The 25,163-nt window shown below is 40.4% G+C and overlaps 1 protein-coding gene across 2 annotated transcripts; it reads right to left on the bottom strand.

Moving 5' to 3' along the window:
* Nucleotides 1-2,246: 2,246 nt before the first annotated feature.
* Nucleotides 2,247-24,583, bottom strand: LOC128734159 (homeobox protein 5). 2 transcript variants are annotated; one of them, XM_053828202.1, is made up of 10 exons: nt 24,280-24,583; nt 11,625-11,781; nt 10,804-11,553; nt 10,585-10,734; nt 10,217-10,516; nt 8,642-10,142; nt 6,630-8,587; nt 6,187-6,547; nt 5,878-6,129; nt 2,247-5,820 (listed from the first exon to the last, which is right to left on the bottom strand). In XM_053828202.1, exons 2-10 carry the CDS (start codon nt 11,661-11,663, stop codon nt 5,372-5,374), a joined length of 5,760 nt encoding a protein of 1,919 aa, XP_053684177.1. In that variant the 5' UTR covers nt 11,664-11,781; nt 24,280-24,583; the 3' UTR covers nt 2,247-5,371. The 2 variants fall into 2 exon arrangements, with proteins under 2 accessions (XP_053684177.1, XP_053684176.1); XM_053828201.1 differs by having other exon boundaries at nt 6,630-10,142.
* Between the last annotated feature and the right edge of the window lie 580 nt (nt 24,584-25,163).

Genomic DNA, 25,163 nt, shown 5'->3' with positions numbered 1-25,163 from the left:
ATACAAACGGATAGCGGAGAGTGGCGTAGGCCAATCTGCATCACGAGCTGCAGGCACTACTTGGAGAGACTCCCATCGTCATCTGGCGAAAGTTTGGAGACTACGGTGGGTCGACCTTGTCGCAAGGATGCCGAACGACTGTGCAGTGAAATCCGTTCTCTTCAAGAACCCCATCAGCACCAGGAACAGAGGGACCCAATGTGCTAGATGGTTCGACCAGGTTGAAGCCGACTTGCGTGTGTCGCGACGCTTGATGAATTGGCGACGAGTAGCCCAGGACTGAGTACAGCGGAGAGGAAGTCTTGATACGGGAAGAGCCACTCCGGCTTTAAGCCGCTAGAAGAAGATGAAGTTAGTGTTTGGTTTCAATTTAAATACTGAGGGAATCACACCAACTGCAGTTTTCTAGGAATTTATTAACTACAGAAGAAACCAGATTTGGCTTTTTCTGTCTCAAAGATGACCTTCAAAGAAGGGTGGCCTACAACTGTTGGTCATCTGCAAAAATTATCAACAATCCATTCGTCAAGCAAAATTATATGGTTTTATAACGATGCTACCGTTATGTTCCATACTTAAATGTCTTAAATATTTGATACCTTGATTATAGTATCGGAAGTCGTCGATTATCTGGGCTAGTATGAGACAGAGAGGGTGAAGGCAGTGAAGGTGCACAACTTAACATCGTCGATAAGATAATCAAATAATTTACACGAAAAATTCTCCTGATTTCACAATGAACGATGCTTCGTCATAGCCAATTCCATCATCAAAGAAATTTGCAAAAAGCAGAAACAAGTGCTACGATTCTATTGACTCTAACCAATCTCTTTTAGGTTAGATTCGCACATGCGGCGACTGATTTGTTAAACCAGTGTCGTACTTCGAGACCAATTGAGAGGCTTGCAAAAAGTAATGGTATTATAATGCTTCCTTGTGGGCACATGATTTGTAAATCGCAAATTAACACAGGAAGCAAACCATACGCGCATCCTGTTAGTCAGGTATGAGCTTAATTAATTTTTTCGTTGCCGCCACACATCGATTAAGCTTTCGTTAGAGTAGTGTATAATCTCAATTTACTTTTCATCATGCGAAAACAAATACAGGAAACACAAAAATAAATACAGAATGACCACCATTCATCATGATGGATAGAGTAGCATTACCGCAGGGAATCTGGCTATACAACGATATTTTATGGGGATTGTTATTTTCTATTATTGCCGATTATTCAAACTTTCAAAACGGTAACTTATTTTCGAACGTCTTAGTCGAATTACTGTTGCATACAAAACGAATAAGCCAACGGGACTGATTTATAACCACGACTAAAATGCTATCAGGTTCAGCATACAAGAACGTCAGTTTTTTAGCGACTGTAATTAATGGACCAACTCCGAAGAAAAACCTATTCTACGAAGAGTGTTTGCTTTCAAAAATGTTGTCAAAAGAATGTCATCAAACCTAGAAAAGATTTAAATAAAGCAACAAATAAAAGTACAAAAAGGCAAAACTAAAAAGCAGTAGAATTGGACGAAAATAAAACAACATAAACGTATAGTTTTCAGTTTCACAAACGGTTCGTCAGACTGGAACCGACTGGCCGATTGATTTCGAATGATTTATTCTGTATTGTATTGATTTCTCTATTTTTTGTTTGTTTCATTTTTTTCTCGTAATTTCTCGCTCAGAAAGTTCCAATCTTGAAAATCGAAAAGAAAAATTCTGCTAAAACAAGCGTAAAGTTTTTTTTCTTTTTTTTTCTTCTTTTGGGTTTCTCGCGTTTTCTTCGCATGCGTCCTAAAACTAAACATTATTTGCGTAAATGTTATGTACACACTAAGAAGAAAGAAAAGGAAATGTACATGTTAAAACGGAAAACGGCTGTCGAACTTTTGGTTCCAGACACACGACATTAGAACAACATAATCATTAACTGAGAAAGCTTATTGGTGTTGATTGAACTACCTAACCGAATTTTAGTAATGTACAGTCAAACAAGTTTAAATATTTGCTCCGCCTCTTTATCCTGCTTTGAACACTCTGGTTTTTGTGTAGTATTTACCTAATTATAACTCAAATCGTCAACAGATTAACTTTTAATTAATATGTTCTTGTTTTTTTATAAATCAGAAATAAATCAAAAAGCGTCTCTCATTCACGGATATTAATATTATTTCATATTAGCGAATATAGGTACATTTTATGTTCACCTGAAGATCCGTTACAACAAGTTGGATCGCCGCTCTCATTACTTGGTAATGGGTGAGTATTTGCGCAGCGGCCCACCAAAAAAACAGTTCTATCTCTCAAATCTCAAATCGCATGCATCTGCCTTACTGCTAATCGTGTTATTTGCGGTATAGTTTCTTTTTTTTTTTTGTTAATTGAAAACCCTTCCAGCACACCAGCAGCCTTCGGCAGCTTGGCGTTTTCGTATTTTCTCAACCAAATAGTATTTTGTATTCGTTTCCTGTTTTTTTTTTGTTTAACTTGTGGTCGAAGTATTTGCTTAAGAGAAATTGTTTTTGTTTTCCTGCTTGCTAGTTATTTTCTGGATTCATGGACTCGCCTGGGTCCAACCATAGCTTATTTTTCCTGTCGACAAATATATGATGCATCAAAGCACTCATATAGAATTCAATTTTGCCCCACCCTAACAAAGTTAATTGTTCAATTATTACATTTAAGTGATGGTCTCTGTTTTCATGGACTGTTGGTTACATACTCATTAACGGGCTAAGCAAAAACCTTTCAAGTTAAGCAATAATTTATGCCATTCAGCTAGTGCCTAATAAAGCTTCTAATCTTGGTCTGCTGCAGGTGTGCAGCGTTTTAACGCCTATTTGTTCCATGATGACAAAACTTTAGATCATACTGTTATACTGTTTCATGAGTAGTTTCCATTGGATTTTCAGTCGCCTCAGAAGTCGCAAATTGTCTTCTTCGGCATCTTGAACAATGCGGTAATCGCTCACTGCTGACCGGCATCCGACCCATTGATTCCTTCCGACTTTTGCCAGGTGAACGATGGGATTCTCCCCAAGGCTTCGCCACTCTACAGTTTCGATTTGTACTCCACTACATATCACCCGCAGCGAGCGAAAGCCGTATATAATATCGAGCACGTATAACGAGTTTCAACATTGTCGGCTCTCTGCAAAATTTACTTTGCAGGTGACGCAACATCGCCATTAAGGTGTTCATTGAAGAACTCCTTCCACCTGCATTTTCTTTATTCGGCAGCAGTCGGATTATATACTCAGAGCCAAGTTTAGGATACGTCTCTCGGCATTTATCGGTCTTGACCTGCCATCCTCGTTCCCAACGCAGGTGTTAGCATGCTCGTCAATAGTAACTTCTTTTGGGTTCTCTGCTGAATATTGCTCCCTGCTACTTAATGCACCTCGTATATCTCGTAATACATCTGGGCCATACTCTTTCCACTAATTTGCCACCAAGAATTAATCCTCCGTCAAAATACATCTCAAGCTTTTCTATCGCTCTTCTTCAACGTTCACGCTTCATGGTCGTAGGGTACTACCGAGAGAATTAGCGTCTTATGGACAATGTTCACCCCTATTCTGTATTTCAAACGAATCTAGAATCGACTTGTTTCGAACGAGATGTTTTGCCCATTTGATTTTGCAGGCGTAAATTTCGTTCAAAAAAACTTTCGTTCGAAATACCAATTCGTGCGAAATATAGAATAGCGATGATTGCAAATCGAGTGAGAAGGAAATGATACCTGCTCTCTCGCTACTCTGTGTGCCGACATTCTGTTAACTACACGCTCGCGAACGCACAGCCCCATAGCGTCTTTCTGCATAGCCCACTCACGAGCTGCCCATGTTTTCTTTTCTTCTTCATCTCACACCTTCGATTCTACATGCGGGTTGAAGTGTGAGCCCTCGTGTGTGGTCGGTATCAGCTGCTTGGGCTGCAATGACGAGCGAGGGCGACGACCGTGGTTGTTAGCTAAATAACACTCGCAAAAACTTGTTGCAGTGCAAGAATAAAGAAGAGCTAGAGTCCGGAACGGATGTTTATGCAAGCGTGTTCGTTAGAACGGGTACGCGTATGTGTAAAAATTAGACCACACGACTGTGAGCTTCGCAATCCTGCTTATAGAGCCTATGTTTTGTATAGAGTTGCGAGTCACGGGGCCTTAGCTGGTATGCAAACTTACTTTCAGCAGCTATTCACCGTTTTACTGAACGATTCACATGTCACAAGCCTGCCAAGGTAGACCAATCCATCGACCCCTTTAAAAGTAGGTATTTCCATCCATCACCACCGCAGTTCCAGCACCCGAAGGGCTACATCGCTTAACAGTTTTCAGTTTAACAGATTAACAGATAATCTGACAACTATGGTAGATCACGTGATTGATATGAAACATGGCTCGTTTGCTATCCGCATATTAGAATTATTTATCGCTCATAAGCTTCCCAGTTGGCCTCGAGATACCAGTCGTTACATATGCGAAGCCGACTAGCAGAAGCTATGAGAGTTACTAGGATCGTAGTACTAGCTTTTCAATTGTACTGTAGCCAGAACACGGAACATCAAATTTTGAAAACGGACTGCAGCAGCACCTAGGCTTCCTCAACGTTTTCGCACAGATATGATAAGTGCTCTACATCTTAGCTGAAGAACTCAACTTCTAGTTGCGATCGACTCGACAATATTTTTTTACAAAAATCCATTTTACCACGTAGATATATCAGATGCCGTTTGTGAACATCAAATGAAACCCAAAACTCATTTTAAATTTTTTTTTGTAAACGCTTTATAACAAATTTCAGAACCATCTTCTTCTATGGTACATACTTACTAGTCCAACAGAAGAGTTTTCCGTTTTATTTTTATGAGCATACAATCAACAAAATTCCATGAAATTGTCAACCATTGCGCAAAAAGGCCCCAAAAACAATTAACCTTTGCAACGCTACTGTTCAGCTGAACGCACCACCAGCAGTCCAAAAACATCACCGAGCTTTTACTGTTGGCCGTGGTTAAGTGGTAAAGTGTAAAGTAAAGTTTCTCGTCAGGCGAGCAATGACATTCTTCATCTTACCCGGACGGTTTTAAATAATTTCTGCGACTGTTTAAATAAAAAAAAACTATATGTTTATTCCTTGATCAAATAAACACTGCTCTCGAATATGCAGCTACTCACGCGTGTTGCAACGGTGTGAGACTTTGCTAATTTGTTCTTAAATCTAGAATGACTAAAAAAGGCTGCGGTTTGTAGTGATGAATGTTTTTGCCTGTGTGTGTGTATGTGTAAGTGTGCCTTGCATTGCTGCAATTCAGCAATATGTTTCGTTTATGCAACTTAGCAAAAAGTGATAAAGATTGGGGCTTACTTATTCATGTCGGCCGCAGATCTCCGTCGATTTTTACCTGCTAGTGCGTTTACCACACTCTGATGGTGCGCTGCAGATTGTGGTGCAGGCGGAGGCGGTGGTGTGATAGTAGGCAGAGGAAGTGGCGATACAACACTGTTGTTAATTATACTGATTTGCTGCGTCTGTTGCTGCTGGTGTTGTTGTTGCTGCTGCTGCTGCTGTTGCAAATGTTGTTGAGCTTGCGCAAGCTGCTGATGCTGTTGTATATGAATCTGTGTTGTGGCAGGCTGATTAGTGGTGGCAATTATCTGCGGCTGCTGGACCTGTTGATGGTGTTGCTGCTGTTGAAGGTGCTGTTGTTGAAGTTTCAGCTGTAGCTGTTTGGTGGTCATAACCAGCTGATTTGGAGCAGCACTAGTTGTCACATTCAGCGTTTGTCCGAGTTGTTGGCCATGGTGTGATGCTGATTTGAAAAGCTCTGTTAGTATGATTTAGGTTGAAATCTGGGTATAAAATGTACCTGAAATTGGAGTTGCAATTTTTAGCGTCGAACCGGGCATAGCTCTTTGTTGAGCTACGCGTGCTGCTATCTGCTTGGCGGTGATCGGCGTGGTTACGGACGTCACCACTGGAAGTTGTCCGCTGCGCGGTCGTTGGCTAATATTGAGCAGTTGTATCTGCTGTCCCGGCTGACCAGTGTTTACCGTCAGAGGCGTTCCAGCACGTAAACTTTGCTGATTTAAACCTTTCATACCGGAAGTTACGATTTGAGCTGCAATGAAAGTTAGATTTTGTTTAGTTTGTTAACCAATAAAAATCGTTATCTCACCAATTGGCAAAGAGAGCAGACTAGATCCGCCGCCACTGGTTTGTGGGTTGGCGAGCACCACAGTTTGCGTGGTACCTTGGGAATTTGCACTAAGAATATTGGTTCCACCGACCGTAGAACTACCGGCACTACCAGCGGTTCCCGTATTTGCAGCAGCTGCGTTCAGCGCATTTAACTGGGCAGCATTGGTTCCACCAGCATTTGAAACTGGTACGGACACCAGCAGGCTAGTGGTCTGGTGATGACCGGTGACTCCGCTTGCAGAGTTGTTATTGGATGCATTTAGAACACTGGTCGCATTCGCCGATGGGGCGGACGAAAGGGATAATGAAATTGGCTGCGCAAGCCCGGGTATTTGAACCTGTGGTGAATCGGAAAAATTTGTAAATATTTGGATAATTTTTAGGAAACGACAGATTGAATCGAATTTTTTCTATACTAACTTGAACATTCTGCAGCCCCGGAATCGACGCCATTGCACCGTGCAGACTGGCGAAATTAAGTCCCTGCAGGTTGACAGTCGTTTGCTGGGGCTGATGGTGATGCTGTACTTGCTGATGTTGCTGCTGCTGAACCGTTTGCTGCGGTTGTAGTTGCTGCTGCTGTTGCGGGTGAAGCGTCACTGACGGCGGAGGACTAGATAGTGGCGATATCGATGATGATGGTGACTGTATTTGCAAATGTTGCTGTTGAGATTGCTGTTGCTGGGGCGTCTTCGGTGATGGTATCGTAAACTGCAACCCAGGGCTCGCAGTTGGAAGGTTATTGGTAAGGTTTATATTACTAGATGAAGTCAGTCTTTCGATTAATGCTGAATTATTATTACTATTGTTATTACTGCTACTGTTACTGCTTAGATTGGAGGTGAGAGACGAACTGTTGTCCACCGCAGCTACGGGGGCGGCATTACCAGCCGTTTGCTGAGGAGATGGGGAGGTGGTTGTTGCCAGCAGTGCACTTAGGCCAGACATATTATTAAATATAATGTTACCGGCCGAACCGGTGGTTCCAACCGCTGATCCGCTTCCGGTTACAGTCCCACTAGCAGCAGCATTCAACGATGCTGACGAAGAGGCATTCGAATGATCTGAACCAGGCGAAGATATTCCTTGGATTTGAAGCTGAATGTCGTTTCCTCCACTACCGCCAGTTGTTATTCGACGAATACCATCTGCGCCCTGAATTTGCAACTGAATGCTCCCACTTCCATCATTACCAGCGCTATTGACGCGCCGAATCGCACCACCCAGAGCGGCAGCAACAGCTGCAGCTGCCGATGAACTATTAGTGCTATTTGTGTTGATGTTCAGTATTCGTTGGTTTGTACTATTGATGATAAGCTTGCTGGTTGTATTGTTATTTGCATTATTGAAACTTTGTCCGGAAGCATTCCCCGCGGCAGCTACAACGTTGAAACTTTGCGGCAAATTCGAAGTGGTAAGAATAGCCGGTGGTGACGCTAACTGCGACGCCAGCGCAGACATCGTTACTCGGATACTGGAAGGTTGTGCCTGTTGTTGGATTTGTTGTTGCTGTTGCGACTGCGCCTGTTGTTGCTCACCTGCACCTGAAGAACCGGAAGGCGCCGACTGAATGTTGATCAGCTGTGTTTGACCCATTCCGCCATTGGTTGGATTACTGCTAACCGCGATTAGATTGGCGTGGTTTAGTATTCGCTGACCGCCACCGGCCTGTTGAATTTGAATTTTGCGCCCACCAACGCTGTTGAACAAAGCAGCGGCTGCGCTGCCAGATATCGTCGTAGTTCCCGTCACCTGATGATGATGCACCGTATGCTGTTGCTGTTGTTGTTGCTGCTGTTGTTGATTTGTTTGCTGCTGATGCAGTTCTGATCCAGTTTTACCGACAGGAATTGTGAGACTACTACTCAGCACCGACGAGTTGGTCATGGCAGCTGGAGCACTGTTCAGCAGACTGATAATAGCAGCATTTGAATTAGATTTTACAGTGTGCTGTTGCTGTTGTTGCTGCTGCTGCTGCTGTTGTTGTTGTTGTTGTTGCTGCTGCTGCTGCTGTTGCTGTTGCTGCTGGCGGAATTGATTGGCAGAATTCATTATGCTAAGAGCGATTGCATTGATTTCTGGGTTGTTCGTATGAATAGTGGTCGTGGTGCTTTGATTTTGCTGCTGAGATTGGACATGCTGCGTTTGTTGTTGCTGCTGTTGCTGGTGCTGTTGTTGTTGTTGATGCTGTTGTAATTGTTGCGAACCCTTGTTCTCGAGTCGGACAAGCAGAGGGACACGATTTGCAGTAGTGTTCGTAGTACCAGTTGCTACACCTTGATTGATTATAGTGGCAGTTTGTGGAGATGAGGTAAAAGTAAAACCTTGAATACTTTGCGTCGTGCTTCCGGCAGAACCCGTTTGGTGGTTGGAAGTTGCTGTAAGATTGGAAATTTGACCAGTCGGTTGAACTAGCAAAAGTGAACCATTACTCAGGCTTAATGTCTGCTGCTGCGGTTGATGCGTTTGAGTATGGATTTGCTGCACCTGTTGTTGCTGTTGCTGCTGCTGCTGCTGTGCCTGCTGCAGAGTGACTGTGGTGCTTATCGATTGTTGCTGTTGTTGGCCAGAGTTAGCAGAAGTATCACAGGAGGTAAAGATTTGCTGCAACTGCTGATGATGTTGATTTGGGAGCTGTTGCTGTTGTATGTGAATTTGCTGTTGCTGCGGGTGCTGCTGAAGCGTTGCCCCTCCGATTGTGATTATGTTAGTGGACGGACCAGCGGTTATGATTTGTGGATGCTGTTGCTGAATGACCTGTGTTGGTTGCTGCTGCTGCTGCTGGTGTTGTTGCTGTTGTTGTTGTTGCTGCTGCTGATTACCAGGAAGCGTGCTAGGATTTGTAGCGTTAATGGTTATATTACCACCAGCTGATGCAATCTGAGATACCAACGCCGGGTTGGTTGCTTGCAGTCGCATTAAAGCATGCGTAGGATGAGACTGAAGCTGCTGCTGAATTTGGGAAATTTGCTGCTGGATATGAGCTTGCTGTTGTATATGAGCTTGCTGCTGCTGTTGAATTGCTTGTTGTTGCTGAATCTGTTGCTGCTGCTGTTGTTGCTGCTGCTGCTGCTGTTGTTGTTGTTGTTGTTGTTGTTGTTGTTGCTGTTGCACATTTTGCTCCCGCATACCAGCAGTGTGTAGCACCTTTGGCATTTGACCTGGCACGAGGTGAGTGATTTTTACCGATTTTCTACCTTCTTCGGTGAATATTTCGGTAAATTGTTGTATGTATCGATGTGCATGCGCCCGGGTTCCAAGCGTAAACTGACATGCCTCTCCATTTCGCTCGTTTTCGCGATAGTCCCTGTCGACGTAAAGCTCTCCTAAATATTCCGAGTTAGATGGACGTTGGAAGATTGATAGTTTAATATGGTATAGCCGCGTATCCCCGCGACTAACTACTCGATCCGTTTCCAGGATGTATTCCTCGATAAGCTGTGGAATGCAATCTCGGCTTTCCTTTGGCCCATCGTATCTTCGTGCAAATTTCTCTACATTCACCTCTGACGGAGCCGATAGCTCCGGTAACTCCAAATTGGGTACCCGGACCGTTGAACTAACATCCGAAGGTTTTTTCGGCAGTGTGAAACTGACCACACTACGTTTGGTAGCCGCGTACTGGCGTGGTTTTGCTCGATACTTTGTCATAAAATCGCTCAATTCCAAACCGAAACTATGAGTAAACTGGTCCGTTTTCCTTTTACGATTAATGGCGACCTGGGAAAACTTTTTCGCCTGCCGTCGAATCGGTTTCGTATTAAAAATGTGACGTCGATGCTGCTGGTTAATGGCCATAATGCCCACCTCGGGATTAGGGTCCAAACAGAGTGGTTCAGCCGTTGCTAACACAAGCTGACTTTCCAGTGCGAGCTTTTCCTCTGGACTCCAGTCACCATCGGTTGTCAGCAGGTTAACGTCCGCTAGCAAGGTCTGTCAAAAATAGAAACGAGAAGAAAAAATGTAGATTATTCCACTGTTGATTGATGTCTAACTATCCACCGTACCTGATTGGTTGGTTTTAGCAGCACGTGGTACGTATCACAGGTAAATATAGGGAATGACTGCCGATAGTCCCGAATCTCAGCAATCACACATCCCGAGTAAAACAATCCAGGGCACTTGGTTTCAAACATGTCGGCTAACACAAGCGGAAGCTCCTCCCGGTCAATACATTCTAGGAGTTCTTCTTCCTCATACGGCCACCGGATTGTCTCCTGGAGTTGTTCTGAGTTAATGTCTAGCGTTGCGGCGCCCGGTAGAGGCGATCCAGAATGCTCCGATTGTATAGCACCACTTTTTGAGATCTGCTACACAGAAGTGATTTTCAGTTTTACGTTCAACAAATTATACTATAAAAAAAACAAAAACTTACATTCCGCCCTCCATCACTTGATTGCTCAGTTCCTTTTCTAAATGCTAACGAATATCCTTTATTGCCGGGATAGAGATTTAGGATCAAGGTGTTGAGGTTTTCTCGTAACACCAGTTTCTCCAACAGAAGTGACGTATTCCTTAAGTTAAGCTAGTAACGAAATAAATCGACGGTCTTATCACGATATTCGACTAGAAAACTCAGATTGTTTAATCTTACCCTATTAGTTTCAGTATTGTCCTCAGCTAGTAACTCAAGAAACAATTCCCTAAGTTTGTCATGGATGTTGAATTTGCCGGTAGCATTAGAGCTTCCACCGGTCGATGATGACGGTCCAGCGATAATTCCAAGACTAGCAGACGAGGGAGAAGCAGCTGAGCCGTAAGGATGACTACTACCACTACTGCTGTTGCTACTTCCTGCGCCATGATAATGATGCTGCAAACTGCTGCTACCGGTAAAATTACTTGCGCTCGTGGAAGAACTGTTGATTGACGAAGACCCTGCAGATACCGATGACGGGAGAGATCCGGCTGAGGAAGATAATTTCGACTTTTTCGACGGGGAGCTACTGATGTAGCCGGAATCAGTCGCTCCCCTCTTATCGATGTGATGATGATGGTGATTGCTCAGTGACAAACTGTTGATCGAACCGCTAACAGACTTATACAGCAAGTGGGAACCCGTCCCGCTACTGCTGGGTCCGAGGCATGAGGACAACGATGTTGTAGGGGTCGCTAGAAGCGTTGCAGGCGGTGAAGTCGACTGTATTCCGCTTAGCGTGACATATGAGGATGACGACGGCAGCGGACTGGTAGCGCTACTGCTGCTACTGGTATTGAACAGCGGGGTGCTGTCATTCAAAATAGGACTAGGTAGACTTGGATACTGCGGCGGTGGATCAATTAACAACGTCTGCTGTCGCGAGGGGGACTTCCTTAGCTTACAGTAAGCATCGTTCAACATATACTGTGGATAAAATAAAGTAGAAAATGTACACCATTTATGAAGGTGAGTCGTCAACGGTCTGTAATACTTACATCAGCTTCTTGACATGATGCAGGTTCCAAACTTTGCATTGTGGTTTATACAGATATTCTATTGATTTATACATTCACAATATGGTCCACAGTCTTCAGAACTGTTCTGCAGGAGTCAGTTAACTATACCGTGAAACGACATCTGTTGATTAAGCGTCTGAAACAAGAGGAAAAGTAAAAATGCAGTTGGATGTGGCTAGCTATTTTTCATCTGTAACAAAACTAATGAAAAATGTTAAGAAACTTTGAAAGATCACTGTTACAGTTCTTATTGTATAGCATACTAGCTGAGTGCCCGATCTTGCTTGGGCCACTCCCTCCTTTTGTCTCCCAGTTGCCCAATATGTTTTCGTTGCAGAATTTCCCATAATGCAGGAAGCAAAGGCCTCATTCGTACGTTTTTCCCCTGTCAGCCATGTCCTTTTGTTCCCAAGTGACTTATACGTTTATTATCTTTTCATTATTCATTTAAAGTACGTCGTTTTAAAGTACGACAACCAAGAAACGCGTTCATGGAAATCAACCAATTATACTTTTATTTGAAGCTTACAGATTTATATTTGCAACAGATTAGTTCCAAAAAATCGATCAACTTTGACTTTCATTGCTAGCGCGCACGACCTCCTATGGCATATTCTTCCAAATTTCTCCACTTGTGTTCTAAATTTGTTCCTTTAGTGCTAAGTCTGTTAAACATAGATTCGGTTATGCTGCAGGCCTCACCGCAGGTCTGGAGTAGACTTTGCCTCAGGGGATGTGGCATAATCCCTATTGCCATACAATTCCGAGGCATAGGAAAGTAAAAGGCTTACTGTAAGTAGGGTCTCAAATCCGTAAGGAACTAGCGTTCCAATAAACGCTTTATACAGCGTCAGTGTGGTGCGGTGCCCGCCATTTACATCTTGAATGCGTTGCTGAATCTTCTATTTCCTGTTGTTGTCTGCGGTAATCAGAGATCTCAAAAATATCAACTCACCAACCACTTCAAATTTATCGTAATTTATCACTAATATGCCTTTTACGGCGAATGTGGAAGTGCTTCAGGGCCAGTAAACAGGGTGCGATATCAATTCCCTTTTTTCCGGTTTTCCTGGCCGATTTGAAATGAGCGTGCGGGGCGCTATATCTCTGCATATTTGCGATGATAATAGGAAATAGGAAATGCTTATCAACTTAGGGACTGTAGTTTTCAAATAGGGTACGGGTATTTTCAGCAGGTTTCTAAATTCAGCCTATTTGCCTTTTCGTTCGCCTGATACCTGATACCTGATAGTTAAAATTACGCAGGTTGGAAGATTTTCAATTCATATTATCGTTCTAAGTACATAGGAAGTTCTCTGCTTTTCAGTCATGTTGATACTTTACAACAATTAAATCGAAAGCTTTTGAAGAATTTCATGGCTAGTCTTTAAACAAGCACTGAAAATTTGTGCCTCGTGTTACATGCTAGAATATTACATCTACCACGTTTTTATACAAGACTCCCATTTAGAATACATTTTTATAGTGTATATTGATATAATCGGTTGATAAGGAGAGGTAGGTACGTTCTTTTCTTCAACGGTTTACTTTCAGGACATTAACTTTGTCTAGATTTAATGTTCGAATGATAAGATCGATCGAAGGGTAAGGATAATTGCTTAAAGGATGGTTTTACACTCTTACAAACTTGTTTACTTTCAGGACATCGAATTCGTCTAGGTTCAATGCTTAAATAATAGCATCGATGAAAGAGCGGGGGCACTTTCCAATTTTTACGAAATTGTTTACCTTCAGGACTTCAATTTGGTTCAGGTTTACTGATAATGAATAATTCCTGTACTGTTGGAAAGCAAGGGTTCGGTCACTTTTTGTTAGAATCGAAGTAAACGAAACTGCAGGTGTATAAGATTGTCGTACCGGGCCTGGGAAGCAAAAGAGTACTTCCATGTAATTGGCTGATTCGTTGGTTTTTGAAAATGCCTAATATTTATGCTTTTCTTAATGGTGATATCACAAATTATTCTTATATTTGCTATATTAATTAATTTTTAGAAAAATTTCTGATCGATTAATGTAAATATTTTCAAAATCCATTGGAAAATACCCGATTCCAAGCACGGCGAAAACCAGGATTAAGCGTAACTAAGACAGCAAGCCATCAACGATACTTCAAGCTGAACAGGGCTATTAAATCTTGTAAACGGAACAAGCGAGCCAGGGGTAACTATCTAGTTGCGGAGGGAGAAAGGGCCATTGCCAATAAACATATCCAGTGGATATTATCCACTTAATTGTAGGAATTTTTTGACCGCCTTAGTGAGTGGTGTTAGCATCAATGCGAGATGTCGCTGAAGGGCAGAGATCAATTACTGATCGATCGTACAGACAAACTTAACTGTTGAACTGAACATTTAAACAAGTCTTCCAAGTCTTAAAATTTCGTAGGCCAACAAAATCAGTAGTGCGTGGCGCCCACAGTACGTCGCTTCGATCGTGTCAACTCCGGAGCGCTGTCGTTCGATGAAATTGAATTAGCACTAAAATATAGGAAATCTTGCAAAACATTTCTTGTAATTTCGGAAGTAGTTTTTGGCCCCAAAACAAGGGCTCTGTTTGAAAACTGTATTATGAATATTAACAATTTCACAGTAGAGGTTGAGCAGGTGCCCGATTTTTAATATCCTGGTAGCCAGACAACTCCAGGCGGTGGTATTAAGTCTGATATAGACACACGAATCAGGATAGCTAGTGGTGACTTTTTGGATCTTTGGAATATTTGGTGCTCAAATTAGATCTATGCACCCTAACATGAGTTTTTAATTTGAAGAAGTTAGTCAGTTTGAAACCGAGATCTGGAAGCGTAGGTGGAGGCCGATCTGACATAGTTTGAGGACCGGAGCTAACGAAAGAATTCGGGAAAAACGGAATTCGCAGGGACAACGCAGAAGAAGCAGTTCTAGAGGCTAATGGCGGCATTGCCTAGTCAACACTTTCAGACTATTGGTGCCAACAGTTGAAAGCCATGGCAAATAGCCGTCAGCAGTTTGGAAAATAGCCTTTTTTGTTTTGCCGAACTAGCGGACCTTGACACATAAGTTATTAAGTCATCAGTAAGTATCTGAATTTTTTTCCTGGTTTTAGTTGAAAATTCCTGATTTTTCCCGGTTTTTAGTATTGAAAAACAAATTCCTGCTTCTTTCATGGTTTTCCCTCTTTCCTGGTTGATTTGCCACCCTGAATAAATTACTGAGCTAATTCGTGGCTAGGTTGTCAGCAAATTCATTTCCCTCGATTCCGCAGTGAATGTCTATTAATAAAGAATCAATAAAAGACAAGTTTTAAAGACGTTTAAGGCCATGGTTTTGTTTTTTGCCTAATACAGTTTATTATCATCTTCACCAAATTTTCATGCCTTTTCCCCAATTCAAATTTATGAAACTTTTTGGATATGTGTAAAAAAGTTGAGCGGTTTTAATGAGATTGTGTTAGCAAAGCAAAGCCTAGGTGCTACATTCCGTTTTCGAAACTAGACTCAGTTTTTATTCGGACCTCCTGAATTTATCGGATTTCAAAAAATTGTAAACGCAAGAGGTTTAAAAGTTGCTTACTGACTGCAGATTTCTATGGGATTCAAAACATTTTTTAATCATAACCTCCTCATAGACGGAAACCTTTAAATAATCATCGTATAATAACTTCTATAAACATATTTACATACAATGCCTACAGCACCTGACATCGCAAAATTAGTAAGAACTTGAAATATACTCTTAAATAAGCAGCAGCTGCATTGAAAATAACTACACAATAAAGATCAATTTTCGACACTTCACATTATTTAAATGATGCAGTTTTTTGTAAAGAGCTTGCTGTTCACTAAACAATGAAAATGGTTTTTGCATAATAAAAACAAATCGAATGCATTCTTTTAAAAATTTAAATAGAAAAAATAGTGATACCGTAAAACTTCATTTTGCGTAGATTTAGATATCATGGTACCTATGTGAGTGATGAAGGAAATATCATAGTAGAAAACACGTGCACTGAAAACACTTTTACTTTACAATGTTTTATTCCTGACACATAGTCCTCGTTTTTAAATGACTATGATTGATTACTTCGTAATCGTTATGTTCAACTATGAGGAATTCTTTTCCATACTGTCAAAGCAGAAGGGTTTTATTTTGATAAACAACTTCCAATTTTCTCATTTTCTCACAACGATCTTCATAGGTAGCTCACTTTTTCAGCCGGTCAGCGAGCTGCCAGTATAAATTGGAATCGAACAGAATCGACTAATTTATGCCATTATCATTGAAGTGTTGCATCATTTTGATGTTATTCTACTGTATTTGGAAATTTTGCTTTCAATGAATCGATTAAATTTATAAAAGCATTTTGGAACATCATACTATGCCACGACGTATTTTCCAATTAGTCAAATTGAAGCATTAGAACGTCCTATAATTACGACCGACGTAAACTGCAGAGCACATCTTTGGCAACACTGACGGATAAAAAGCGACATTGAACCTATTTCAGACACATGTGATGACCTACTATTAGTTTCCCATTCACAAAAGTGAACGCTCAACATATATGTTTCGAGTATTCACCAGCCCAGAGTGACAAATACGTCACAATCGCATGGCTTCAATATCTTCTCATAAATACGACTTTACGAGAACGACATTTTCCTCACAAATTTTACACAACGGCAACAACACGATGGAAACTGATAGCATAGAGCAGCCGAAAACAAAACCTCAGAAGGTTTTTCACTTTTCGTCGTCAAAATGCCACTTTGACAGTTATGTATGTACAATAGAAGTGAAATTTACTCACTGTCCTATAGACTGTACAGAGAAATCAAAATCAAAGAGAAATTTTCTCTTGCAACCATTCATGAGAACCACAAGTAGACTTCAAATAAAATAATATTCCTACCTTCTGATAAACAATGAAAGGCGGGTTTGCTCGTCGATGATACAAGATAAAACGGAGCGACACTTTTTTCGTGCAATTAGATAAAATAGGAAAATTCACAGTCGTCGATCCAACGGAGGTCACTAGAATTTTCACTGTCCATCTCGATGTATTTGCCACAGCTCACATTTCTTGTTTTTCGGGAAAGAAAAAGTAAAAAAAACTTCCTACCGATGTAGATTTTACGACCACACGACAGAACTGAATTCGCGAGAGACGTCCTCTTTTGCACACAAGCAAAACTCTCTAGGTCTCTTCCTCTTGGCTTTTATGCTGCTGACCGAAGTCAATGCAATTCACATTTTTTGCTACTTAGGGTGAAAAGCCAACATTTACACTTATGCGTATTTCTACTACAGAACGTACATTCACCTTTCTTGAGCTCCTGTGTAACTTTATTCTGAACTCTGGAACCTGTCTTGTACGCATATCCAATTTTCGATTTAATTCGTAAACAACAGACTTATTCTACACTAGTAGAGTCCACTGTTGATGTTCCACCCTATGTCTTCTAGTGGCACTATGTGATGGTGAGTCGAAAAAAATCTTCACGAGACGAATCCTGGCCAATCGAACTTAGACTAGCAAAATTCATCTCCAATTAGACATTATGCTTCAACTTCACCGCTATCGAAAGCACCGTACTTTTGTATTCAAAAATGGCCCATTCGCAGACCAGTATTTGGAAATTTTTCTTGCTTTTTTCCGTCGAAAGCCTGCTACGGCGGACACACAATACGAAGTAGACTTTTTTCGTTTTCACACACTTCTCGTATTCAATTTTGACAACCAACTGACAGATGTGTGTTCAGATCGAAAGGAGCTAAAAGTCGATATACACACAGGTCATCATGTTCCGAAACACCTGGTGACGTATGTACTATGTAACCTACTCCGGCGCCCATATGAAACTAACGGTGCCTGTGACATAAACACAACAACCACAACCCAACAATATGAATAAAGCATACCTTTGCATTACACTATTCTATCAATGAACATCATGCTTCGTAGACTTCTCACTCTGCTCGCTCACTCGATTGTATAGTAGTGTTAGTTAGGCATGCGGTTAATACAGTGGTGTTTGTACTATAATATGGCGGCTGAACTTCATGATGAATGAACAAACCATGAAGCGGCTAAAACAACTTAAGCACAGTGAGCCAATATATACCATAATCGGTATCAATGGGGCACACCTCTGAGTAGTACCTGATAATGAAAAACAAAAGCAGCCGCTACTGTTTTATTTGAAACACAATAAATATATGTGAGCTAAAAATCGTTATGAGCGAAGGTTCCTCGCTAAATTTGGACCTCTGAAAATAACGATATATAACGGGGAAAATGGTATTCGAAATCAAAATGTACATGTTCGTTTTTTCTTTAATCAAAATTAGACACTTAGGTTACTTAGGAGGGACGACATATCTGCATTTTGGGGCCATTTTAGTTCCAAAGCATAAAACTTACACGGGAATGACGCTTCTTATAGCAACTTGTACAAAAAAACGTAGCCAACATAGAGCGGGCCCAAGCTGACAGCTTCATAGATGGGCTCAAGCTGGCAACCGAGTCGGATGTGTAAATTGTCAAATTCTGTTAGTTTTAGTTTGATTTTACCCAAGGTTTTAGCATCATATAGCCAATGCCAGGCAGGCAGTTGATGCGAAACACATTAAACTGTGAAAATGGTTAGTTAAATTTGTTTTTTTGAAATCGTTTTGCATTTGCCGCCTTTTTCATGCGAGCAACGAAAATATGGCGTCTTATCAGCTCCCTGAAAACTTATATGAATTATTGATAATAGACTTTTTTCAAATGGGAAAAACGAATAGGATTTTTCAGGCATAAATATTCAAGCATTTTCATCTCAACTTCAATCGTGAAAACTAAATCTATTCTTGCTTTTCATATATACATTATTTTTGATGCAAAAACCTATCAAAAGAGACAAACAAAAATTTACCGTTTTTGGTCATCGCGTTGTTCTTACTTCCAACATTGTTTTCTGCAAAATCGCTTCAAGCGATCAAGAACATAAGAGTGATCAGATATAGATTCATTGACATCACATTTGGATTCCACGAACCGATGACTGCATGTGTCCGGACTTTCACTCGGGTTGAAGAACTCTTCGAGTTTGGAGAGCCAACTGGAAAATTCACGCAGCGACTATGGAACACTGATTTAATTTTTAATTGTGGACCTTACATGTGACTATTATTTCATTAAGACTTTGTCAGATGGATATCTATACCTATAAAGAAGGATTTCTGTCTGTCTGTCTGTCTGTCTGTCTGTCCGTATGTTCCTTATAGAATCGAAAACTACTGAACCAATCGGCATGAAAATATGCATGTAGAGGTTTTTTGGGGCCAGGAAAGGTTTTAGTGATGGTTAGAAACCCCTCTCCCCACTAAGAGGGGGGGCTCCCATACAAATGAAACACAAATTTCTGCATAACTCGACTACTAATCAAGCAAATAGAACAAAATTTGGCATGTGGGTGTCTTCGGTGACAAGAAGTTATTCTATGGTAAATTGAGACCCCTCCCCTCTTTATAAGGGGAATTATAACTCCTCTCCTCTTTAAAAGGGGGGGCTTCCATACAAATTTCCTAACTCGAGAACTAATCAAGCAAATGGAACCAAATTTGGCATGTGAAGGTTTTCGAGGGCAAGAATATTTTCTATAGTAAATTAGGACCCCTCCCCACTTTAAAAGGGGGGGCTCCTGTACCAAAGAAACACAATTTTCCTCATAACTCGAGAAGTAATTAAGCAAATGGAACCAAATTTGGCACGTGGGTGTTTTTGGAGACAAAAATTTTTTCTATGATGAATTGGGACCCCTCCCCACTTTAGGAAGGGGGGCTCCTATACAAATGAAATGCAAATTTCGTCATAACTCGAGAATTACTCAAGCAAATGGAACCATATTTGGCATGTGAAAGTTTTCTAGGGCATAAATATTTTATATGGTGAATTGGGACCCCTCCCAACTTTAAGAGGGGGGGCTCCTATACAAACAAAATACAAATTTCCTCATAACTCAAGAACTAATCAAGCAAATGGAACCAAATTTGGCACGTGGGTGTTTTTGGAGACAAAAACTTTTTCTATGATGAACTGGGACCCCTCCTCACTTTAGGAGGGGGGTTCCTATACAAATGAAATTCAAATTTCCTCATAACTGAAGAACTAATCAAGCAAATGGAACAAAATTTGGCATGTGAAAGTTTTCGAGGGCAAGAATATTTTCTATGGTGAATAAGGACCCCTCCCCACTTTAAAAGGGGGGGCTCATATACAAACGAAATACAAATTACCTCATAACTCGAGAACTAATCAAGCAAATGAAACAAAATTTGGCACGTGGGTGTTTTTGGAGACAAAATTTTTTTCTATGATGAATTGGGACCCCTCCCCACTTTAGAAAGTGGGGCTCCTATACAAATAAAATGCAAATTTCCTCATAACTCGAGAATTAATCAAGCAAATGGAACCATATTTGGCATGTGAAAGTTTTCTAGGGCATGAATATTTTCTATGGTGAATTAGAATCCCTCCCCACTATAAGAGGGGGGCTCCTATACAAACGAAATACAAATTTCCTCATAACTCGAGAACTAATCAAGCAACTGGAACCAAATTTGACACGTGGGTGTTTTTGGAGACAAAATTTTTTTCTATGATGAATTAGACCCCTCCCCACTTTAGGAGGGGGGCTCCTATACAAATGAAAAACAAATTTCCTCATAACTCGAGAACTAATCAAGCAAATGGAACCAAATTTGACATGTAAGTGGTTTTGGACGCAAGATTTTTTTCTATGGTGAATTGAGACCCCTCTCTTCTTTAAAAAGCGAGTTATGGCCCATCTCCCCTTTAAGAGGGTGGGCTGCCATATAAATGAAATGCAAATTTCCTCTTATCTCGAGAACCAATCAATCAAATGGAACCAAATTTGGCATGTGGAAGTTTTACATGGCAGAAATTTTTTCTATGGTGAATTACGACCCCTTCCCCTTTTAAGAGGGGAGCTCCCATACAAATGAAATTCAAATTTCCTTATAACTTGAGAACTAATCAAGCAAATGGAACCAAATTTGGCATGTGGGAGATTTTGGAGTCTTGAATTTATTTTACGATAGTTAGAGACCTCTCACCCCTGTGGTAGGGGGATATGGACTCTCATACAAATAAAACAGAAATTTTTGCGAAACTCAAAAACTAATCGAACTCGAGAAATTCGAGACTCTTCCATAAAACATTAGTCAATACAAGATCACAAAAACTATCTATAGTAACACTAGATCATTCAGGACGAGACGGTCGCGAGTGTTGCCGGTGACCCGCCGTCGGAAGTGCCGCCCACTGGGGGGCTTGCAAAACTCGAGATTGTGACAAAGATCATCCGAGATTCATGATTTATGTACAACACAGGTTAATTTGTGGCAATACGAAGTTTGTCGGGTCAGCTAGTATTAAATAAATAATAATAATAATAATAATAATAATAATAATAATAATAATAATAATAATAATAATAATAATAATAATAATAATAATAATAAATAATCACTGCTTGTAAACGATATAAACTTTGTCATGAATAGATCATGATTATGATGACAAACATAACAGATCATGTTCGTTGCTCGATTGCGTTGAGAATTATAACGTGCGTGATTCTCAGTACAAGAAACATGGGTAACCTTTTTTTGCAGTTAGGTGAGATGTAACACTCTAATAGGCTGCTGAGTGTTGTAAAAAGAATAAAATCTTGTGATTAGCGCTAAAGAATCATTGTTCATGAACTGTACTCAGGGTGACAACTGGATACGAAAAACCAAATTCCCTGATTTTTCCAGGTTTTTCCCGGTTTCATATTGCGATATAATTTTAACTGAAAGTGTGTTTCGATCATTGATATTTCAATTGTTTATCAATCAACGAGGTATTGAGAAAAATTTCCCCACCTACTCTATTTCCCTAGGCGAATTCTGCAATCAATTTCTCTTATTCTGCCGACCAACAAATTACACTCCTCCCGTGAGTTCCTTATCTGTTCTTTTTCCCGCGCAAGTTTATTCGCAAACTCAGGTGCAAGCGGAGTTTTAGTGCCCATTGCGGCTAGCTCTCGAACCCGCCGTGGTGCTTTTCCTGCCAGCCACGCGGAAATGTTCATATGTTTAATTTTCGTTCTCCGAGCCATAAGCCATGCGCGGCTTACTTCACTTTGCATGGATTGATCGGAATTTACTCTTCCGGGTCCAAGCTAGAGCCAAAAATTCGTAACGTGAAAGGTAGGGTCGCTACACTCGCATTTTGGTTACAACTTGTAACATTCAACAGCAGGCTTGTTCTGCACTCAGTGAACTTATTTTGCTTTTTTAACTGTGACGCTTCAGCAAAGCAAAATTCGAAAATATTACAAATGGGGCATTTATAGAGTAAATTTTTATCCATAAGATTGCTGAACTAAGTATTGTCCAGTGTGAACTGGGAGTGCGCCGTAAATACTAAAGATAGAGCATTACTTAGCTCAGCAATCTTATGGATAATTAATAACTTACTCTAAATGTCCCATATATATATTTTCAAATTTTGCTTGGTTGAGGTGTTACAGTTAAAAAAGCAAAATAAGTTCACTGAGCGCAGGACAAGCCTGTTCAACAGTATGGCAAGTTTATGCACTGCCACATGCCACATGCACTGTGTCAGTGGAATTTCTCAACCAAATTTCGCTGCGGTGCCACTGGCATTTACTTCGATGTTCGGCGAATGGTCTCACATGCCGCAAAATGTCCGTTCTGAAACTTCAATGTCATTCTATTCGACTAGACTAACGCCAAACGAAAGGCGCAAAATGAGTGCAAACTAAATTTGTTATATCACTTCACTTGCCTCGCAGAATAAGGCCCTTTGCAAAACACTGAGCTAATTATCGATAACCCAATCTATCGCTTGTGTGCCGTACTTCTTTATCTATTTCTAAGGGTTCTTGACTACTTAATGAACCGATCATTGGGGTAGTTTGAAAAATTCCCTGATTATTCCAGGTAATAGTTTTTCCAGGTAATTTCAAATTCCCTGACAATTCCAGGTTTTTCCAGGTAGTTGCCACCCTGTACTATACCTAACATGATCTGTGCGTGAGGTGATAACTCACAGATTTGATAACATTTTTTTGCATATTACGATGATTAATGTATTTTGGACAAGCGTTACGCGTACTCTATTTTGGACATTTCCATTTGATTTTGACTTGAAGGTCCAAATGGCTATCCAACACCCGTCAATCACCCTAAGGTGCATGTACAGATAGTGAATTATTTCTCTATTATGAGCTTTTGTTTACAATTTTGATTATTAGAAAAGCTTGGTTTTATATTCCGTCATAGTACACTGTTATAGTACAGAACAATTACTGGGTTAACGCAACGATCTTAATGACTCTATAGGTTTCCATATACGCATAAATATGTTGTGCTCGAAATAAACAAAAAAATCCCGGTTCCGTAGTGCGCCAAACCCAAATCCTTCACCGTCAGCTTTATCCGCGGCGTCCAAACACAGGTGAGGCTTAATACCTCTAGTTTCCAAGTTTTTTCTAAGTTTTCAAGAATTGTTCAACTTTCACGTAAAATAAGTTTCAAATTAACGTAGTAAATCAAACTATGTATTTGAATGAATCGATTAGACTATGTCAGTGAATTTGGGCTCAGCCACATGGGGGTGGGGTTGAGTCAACGTCCACGCTTGTCTTCGGAGGGGGACGGGGTGGTTGAAAATTGGCATTTTGCGGTCCGCGTGGTATCTGGATGACCCCTAATAAAGACTTCAAAGTCCAAGCATAATATGCTCCAGAAACAACAGAAATTTCTTGTATCAATCGAGTTTGGGATTTCATGTGCGCTACTACGATAAGCTATGAGCCGTAGCCGTACCTTTCATGACCTAATATAGATATAGGTACACACATATTCATGTTTAAAATTTACATGCTTGCCGATATTAAAATAAAAATAAATTTTCAATTTTCTAACCATTTCTCTCAATATAGTAAAATTTTAATTTATGTACCTGTACACCCATTGCAGCTGTCCATTAACCAATAAAATAGATTTTTGCTAGTTTACTAGGATATATTACATACTATATACTAACAATGTACCAACAATCAACTTTATTGATTAAAGGATAACTAAGAAATCGCTGTGGGCATACACTACTACATACCGCCTTATTCGAGGGACTGCTGTACCTTTTTTATATTTTTTTTGTACGTTAAATTTTGAGTGATTTATATATCTATTTTGGACAGGCATTACGCGTACTTTATTTTTGCCATTCTACGGCAAAATCAAATGAAAGAGTACGTCTAATGCCTGTCCAAAATAGATAAATCACCTTAGTTTGTCAAATATAACCGTGACGATTATAAACAAACTTTAAAAAAAAGAATTTTGACGCTTATTTTCTCTTAGTTCGGCGGCTGAAATTATATATCGGTAAAAATGAAGAGCGAGAGGACCTGCTCGTGAGTGCGACAGTGTATAAAAAGGAAATCGTGGAAAAGTAAAAAAAATGTAGTACGATTTGGTAACAACATAATTTACCTAATGCTACTCAAAGACAGCCAGAAATGGAATTTATCAGTATGTTTCCAGTATCTTACCTTGTAAACTATATTTTTCCGGGGTTAAAATTGAATTTCATAGGCGTTTCTCACATTTATTTCGCATTTTAACTTGGTTCTTCCACGCACAATATGCCTTTTTCTTCACTCGTCCGTACACAAAGGAAGCGCGAGCAAGAGGTGAATCTCAATTCACGGTTCGCTCCGATCGCCACCGAAGGAATGTCAGATATTCGTTCAAAAACTGTTAGTCTTTCCGGCACAATCCTACGGAAACACTATCGTTCACTATTGTTTTTGTCAATAACAAGCACTTCATTCAATTTGAGCCATCCAAAACACCTTAAACTGTCGATCGCAATGAAGACAAAAAATTACACCATTCTGCACTCGCGTTTATAAACACATTTAACGCAAACATCTCAAAATTTGACAGCTAACGAAATATTTCAACCACTTTCACTATACCCACCACCCGAGTATCGAAACATGAGAAAATTACGGAAATTCTCACTCGTGATCAATGATGCCAGAGTTAACGATAATGTGTGTATGCTTATACAGCAAAGTTTCGTTAATTGGTGGTTCGTTAATTGGGCGGTTCGTTAATTGGGTGTTCGCTAATTGGGCTATATGACAACTTGAATGTCAAAATTGTATGGAATTTTCGAGTTTAGAAATTTCTAACAACTGTCAGTCGGCCCAATTAGCGAATCAGCTGGAGTGCAATCGTGGCCCAATTAACGAATTCAGGCTGTAGTAACTAGATTTCAAAAATAAAAAAACAAACCTCATAGTCAACTTATTCTTTAAGTTTCCGGGTTGCTGGTTTAATTTAAATATTGCTGAAGCTGTGAAATTTTTTATTGCCACATTTTAATCTCGTTTAATCGCTTTAACATTGGCTGCAGAAATATTTCCGC

Source organism: Sabethes cyaneus, chromosome 2 (assembly GCF_943734655.1).
Source record: "Sabethes cyaneus chromosome 2, idSabCyanKW18_F2, whole genome shotgun sequence".
Classification (NCBI taxonomy): domain Eukaryota; kingdom Metazoa; phylum Arthropoda; class Insecta; order Diptera; family Culicidae; genus Sabethes; species Sabethes cyaneus.
Note: the sequence above shows the minus strand (reverse complement) of the source record. Positions and strands in the feature narration are given on the sequence as shown.